We start from the raw sequence: 6246 nt of genomic DNA on the forward strand, positions 1-6246 counted from the left end.
CCATCCATCATCTGTAACCGCGTATCCTGTACAGGGTCGCAGCTGGAGCCTATCCCAGCTGACTATGGGTGTGAGGCGGGGTGCACCCTGGACAAGTCACCAGATCATCACAGGGATGACACATAGAGACAAACATTCTCAATTTAGAGCCACCTGGACCATCCTAACCTGGACTGTGGGGGAAACCAGAGCACCACACTGACACGGGGAGAACATGCAAACTCCACACAGAAAAGAGTCCTCGACAGCCGCTGAGCTCGAACCCAGGACCTTCTTGCTGTGAGGTGACAGTGCTAACCACTACACCACCGTGCCGCCCCAATGATTAGATCAGGGAGTGTAAATCCTCCAAACTGGCAACTCGAGTTTTACTGATCTTTGTGTGGGTATGTATTTGTGGAGGAATCGAGTGAAGCACAGGGGAGGAGGATGTGAAACTTTACATGGTACACACCATATAACCAAAGCACTCGGCTCTCAGCTGCAGTATTGGAGCTCGGACCTGCGCGTCTGATATGACTGAATTCCCCAAGCCTGCTGATGTCTGGAGATAGAATATGCACTCTAAAGATTTAAGCAAGAAACTTTTGAAATAAGGGAATAAAATGCTTAAAACAGGTCTAATATTTGGCAAGAGTGATTTGTAAACTTTGGGGTCGCATTGTGCACCAGTTAATGCATAACAGAAATATATCAATGTCAAACAAAACAAGACTCTGAGAAGCGAATATTGATTTATTTCTTTTAATTGTTAAAACACCCGAGAATGGAGCTACCAGGGATTATAACAGACTTCCCTCAGCTGTCAAAGCAGAGCATTTTGCTGCTTTTGCTTGCACTCCTGGTCGCCGTGCACTTGATGGTGGGTTTGGTGCGCCACCGGACTTTGCCGGGCCCGTTTCCGTGGCCGATCATCGGCAACGCGGCGCAAATCGGCAACTTCCCGCATCTCTACTTCATGCGCATGGCGCAGCGCTACGGCGAAGTGTTTCAGATCAAGCTTGGCAACCGGCAAGTGGTGATCCTTAACGGAGACGCGATCCGACAGGCGCTCGTGCAGAAGGGTGTGGCGTTTGCCGGCAGACCCGATTTCGCATCGTTCCGCTTCATCTCGGGCGGTCTGAGCATGGCTTTCGGCAATTACAGCGAATGGTGGAAGGTGCACCGACGGGTAGCGCATGCCACCCTGCGCAAGTTCACTACGGGTAACCCGGACACCAAGAACGTCATCGAGAACCACGTCGTGAGTGAAGCCAAAGAGCTGATCTCAGTGTTTTTACGCGAAACGCGCGCGCACGGCTACTTTCAGCCTCACCAGTTCCTTGTAGTGTCCATGGCGAACATCGTAAGCGCACTGTGCTTCGGGAAACGGTATTCGCACGACGACGTAGAGTTTCAGCAAGTGGTGGGACGGAACGACAAGTTCACGAAGACAGTGGGCGCCGGCAGTATCGTGGACGTTATGCCTTGGCTTCAGTACTTTCCCAACCCCATCAAAACACTGTTCGATCAGTTCAAGGAACTCAACACAGAGTTCTCTGAATTCATCCTGGCTAAGGTCGTGGAACACCGGAAAACCATGGAACCGAGCATCGTCCGGGACATGACGGATGCACTCATCATGACCCTGGACCGCGGCATGACTGGGGCACCCGGGGTCTTCCTGGATGAGAAGTATGTGCCCCCGACACTCGGGGACATCTTTGGCGCGAGCCAAGACACCACTTCCACGGCGATGCAGTGGATTCTTCTGCTGCTCGTGAGGTAAATACCATAGTAGCATTTCCTCATTTTCTTTATTATTGTTGCTATACATCTTGTTCTTTTTTATTGCAAACTTTGATCTGTTATTTTCGAATCCAAGCACTTGATGTTTATTAGATTTATTGGGGGGGATGCTATCTTTCGCGCACTCCGGTGTCTGCCATTGGTGTGACATTATCGTTCAATACAGGAAGAATTTCGAAGGATTAATCAGGATTCCTCTTAAAATAAACCGTAAACAATCAGAAATGGAATCAATTCGAAATTATTTCTATCAAAACTGAAAAAAAAATGCTGTATAACAAGGTAGATTTTCATAATGAATATGTATCAAGGCACAGAAGGGCAAGTCAACTATATTTTATGACATTATTTTAATATAATCAACTGCAACAACTAAAGGGAATATATACAAAGCTTATTGAAAATAAAGACTATCTCGATTTAAAATAGAATTTTAAATAGTCAAGTTAAATTAGAAAAGGGTTTAGGTCAAAAAAGGAGTCTTAAAAACAACCACTAAAACCCCCCAAAACAACCCAAACCCAAATTTACACTCAGTTTCACAAACGAGCAAAAAAAAAAAAAAAAAAGGTGCTCCATTGTGCAGAGTGACCGCTAAATAAATAGACCAGAAAGTGTAATGTGCCTTAAAGTGTAACGTTTGACAAGCCGAGTCATACACTCTCAGAAAACAAAGTAAATTACTGTACCTTTAGGGGTATACTGGCTTGTCACTGGGGCAGGACCCTCTAAGGTACTTATTTGTACCATTTATATACTGTTTGGGAACATATACTAGTGCATCTCAAAAAATTAGAATACCATGAAAAAGTTCCTTTTTTTCATAATTTAATTCAAAAAGGTCAACTTTGATATATTCTATATTCATTACATGTAAAGTGAAATATTTAAAGCCTTTTTTTGTTTTAATTTTGATGATTATGGCTTATAGCTCATGAAAATCAGAAATCCAGTATTAGAATATTCCCAAAGATCAATCAAAAAAGGGATTTACAATACAGAAATGTCCAACTTCTGAAAAGTATATTCATTTATACACTCAATACTTGGTTGGGGCTCCTTTACCATGAATTACTGTATCAATGCGGTGTGGCATGGAGGTGATCAGTCTGTGGCACTGCTGAGGTGTTATTGAAGCCCAGGCTGCTTTGATAGTGGCCTTCAGCGTATCTGTATTTATGGGTCGGGTGTTTCTCATCTTCCTCTTGACAATACCCCATAGATTCTCTATGGGGTTCAGGTCAGACAAGTTGGCTGGCCAATCAAACACAGTAATATCATGGTCAACAAACCATTTGATAATAGTTTTGGCACTGTGGGTAGGTGCTAAGTCCTGCTGGAAAAGTAAATCAGCATCTCCAAAAAGCTCGTCAGCAGATGGAAGCATGAAGTGCTCTAAAATCTCCTGGTAGATGGCTGTGTTGACTTTGGACTTGATAAAATACAGTGGACCAACACCAGCAGATGACATGACACCCCAAATCATCACAGACTGTGGAAACTTGACACTGGGCTTCAAACACCTTGGATTCTGTGCCTCTCCACTCTTCCTCCAGACTCTAGAACCGTGATTTCCAAATTAAATGCAAAATGTACTTTCATCTGAAAAGAGGACTTTGGACCACTGAGCAACAGTCCATTTCTTTCTCTCCTTAGCCCAGATAAGACACTTCTGACATTGTCTCTGGCTCAGGAGTAGCTTGATATTAGGAATGCAAAAGTTGTATCCCCTTTCTTGAAGATGTCTGTTCGTGCGGGTCTTGATACACTGACACCAGCCTGAGGCCACTCCTTGTGAAGCTCTCCCAAGTTCTTGAATCAACTTTTCTTGACAATCCTCTCAAGACTGCGGCCATCCCTGTTGCTTGTGCACCTTTTCCAGCCACCCTTTTCAGCAATGACCTTTTGTGGCTTACCCTCCTTGTGGAGGGCATCAGTGATCATCTTCTGGACAACAGTCAATTCAGCAGTCTTCCCCATGATTGTGGTTGTGTGTACTGAACTAGACCGAGAGATACACTGTGTTCATACTGTTTTACTCAAACTCGAAATGAAATATTCTAATATTGAGATTTTTTTTTATGTTTTTGTACTGTATGCCATACTGATTAAAATTAAAATAAAAAAATGCTTGAAACATTTTAGTTTATGTGTAATGAGTCTATAATATATAACATTTTCACTTTCTTAAATAACTGATGGAAAATATTGAACTTTTTCACAATATTCTAATTTTTTGAGATGCACTAGTATGTACCTTTTCGACCCTAAAAAGGTCCACATAGTTACCTTGAAGTCCAATAATGAGCCCTAGGAGGTACATTATTGTAGATTGTACCTTGGGGGACAGAAATGGACTCCTAGTGTACCCCTATTTCTGACTGCACAGCTGGGTTTTTTTTTTTTGCGGTTCTGCTGTAAATTGTGCGTGCCAGCACATGCCAAACATGTAGAGGAACCACCTGCAGCACTGCCAGGATGTAGTCAAGTAACTGGAGGAGGAGGAGGCTACTGAACCCTTATCTGGCAAGATTAAAATAAAAGCTAGCCAACCATAGCAAGACAGACAGAACAGAGCCGTGTTCACCAGACATCCTTATTGAGAGCTGCACTCCTGTACTGCACGTCCAACACATATCCAACATACACGATTGCACAAAGCAGTCTTGGGAACACATATAGCAGATATATGGTGAAACTAATACCTGTAGTTCTATCAGACTCCAGGAAGATTAGGTTTAGTGACCACTACACGTTACTACAGAATTTTCATTCAGATTTCATGTCAATATTTCTTATGTGCCACGATTCCATTTTTTTTGCATTTTATAACTAAAAGTAATTCTATTCTTTCCCCCTGTTGCTTGTTCTGTAGTTGAGTACAAGACAAAATTCTATATTGGTTCTACAAAACAAATAGAATCTGTTATGCCCACTAACACAACCTGGTTTGCCCCATTCTCTAGGTATCCAGATATTCAGAAGAGACTTCAGGAGGAGGTGGACAAAGTAGTGGGCAGGAGTTGTCTACCTTCCCTCAACGACCAACCACATCTCCCATATGTGATGGCCTTCCTTTATGAGATGATGCGGTTCAGCAGTTTTGTCCCTGTGACAATCCCCCACAGCACCACTGCAGACACCTCCATTAATGGATACCCCATTCCCAAAGACACTGTGGTTTTCATCAACCAGTGGTCCCTGAACCATGACCCCAAAAGGTGGGATCAGCCCAAGATCTTCAACCCGCTGCGTTTCCTGGATGAGGATGGGGAACTAAATAAAGATTGGACTAACAATGTCTTGATCTTCTCCATGGGAAAGAGGAGGTGTATTGGAGAGGAACTATCCAAAATGAAGCTCTTCCTCTTCACAACACTCCTGATCCATCAGTGTCACTTTACAGCGGAGAAAGAACCCACTATAGACTACACATATGGGTTAACACTGAAGCCCAACCCATTCCGAATAGCAGTAACTCTGCGTGATTGACTGCACCGAGTGGAGAAGGTGGGATGAACAGTGGCTCAACTGAAAACTCACAACCAGTATGCAACAAAAATGATTAAAAGCTCTATAGATTAAATAAACATTTTAACCAGTGGAATAGGTTTACTTTCAGTTTTTGGGGGAACATACTGCTTATAGCACTTAACCCTTTGTATGAAGATGTCTAATTGCATAACAGGGTTTAGAATCTCCTATAGGTCTGATCAACCCATCCAGCAAGCTCTTGAAGAGTGCGAGTGGTCTCATATCTATACACATACCAACAAGTCGGTTCTTCAACATCCTGTATTAATATTTTGTTTAAACTGCAATAAATCAAAGTTAAATACTTCAAATTAAAAAGAAGAAGAAGAAAAGAAACAGGTTAACTGAGAAAAACTATCTTGATCTATCTGATCAGCAAGCCCTGTCCGGATCACTATAATTCAGGGAATCACTTTTTCCTTTTGTGGTAGCGTGAGAACAAAGGAGAGATGCAGGTGTCCGAATGAAGACTAACTGGTCCACAGGGAGGCTATGAAGGATTTATTGTAAATTGAATACATCACAGGTGGCAAATAACTTTTTATTTCTCTGAGGATGTCACTGTGGTTACATTATAAACTAGAGCAAGATGAGAGCCTACTCAAAGACTGAAAATGGTGCTTTCAATCCTGTGCTCCTTCTCCAAAGTCCTCATTCTGATGATGTAGTCAAAGTCCTTGATGGTGGATGAATTAAAACTTGGGCATTAAAGGAACAGTCCACCGTACTTCCATAATGAAATATGTTCTTTTCTGAATTGAGACGAGCTTATCCGTACCTCTCCGAGCTTTGCGCGACCTCCCAGTCAGTCAGACGCGCTGTCACTCCTGTTTACTCCTGTTAGCAATGTAGCTAGGCTCAGCATGGCCAACGGTATTTTTTGGGGCTGTAGTTAGATGCGACCAAACTCTTCCACGTTTTTCC

General features: G+C 42.9%; 1 protein-coding gene across 1 annotated transcript; it reads left to right on the plus strand.

Annotated features, from left to right (window-relative positions):
- Positions 1-437: 437 nt before the first annotated feature.
- On the plus strand, positions 438-6040 carry LOC132888729 (cytochrome P450 1B1). Its single transcript, XM_060924816.1, is given in 3 exon segments — positions 438-753; positions 755-1764; positions 4755-6040. Coding segments are annotated over 3 exon segments (1614 nt in total). The 5' UTR covers positions 438-675; the 3' UTR covers positions 5281-6040.
- The last annotated feature ends 206 nt before the right edge of the window (positions 6041-6246 follow it).

The sequence above is a fragment of the Neoarius graeffei genome, chromosome 7 (assembly GCF_027579695.1).
Source record: "Neoarius graeffei isolate fNeoGra1 chromosome 7, fNeoGra1.pri, whole genome shotgun sequence".
Taxonomy (NCBI): domain Eukaryota; kingdom Metazoa; phylum Chordata; class Actinopteri; order Siluriformes; family Ariidae; genus Neoarius; species Neoarius graeffei.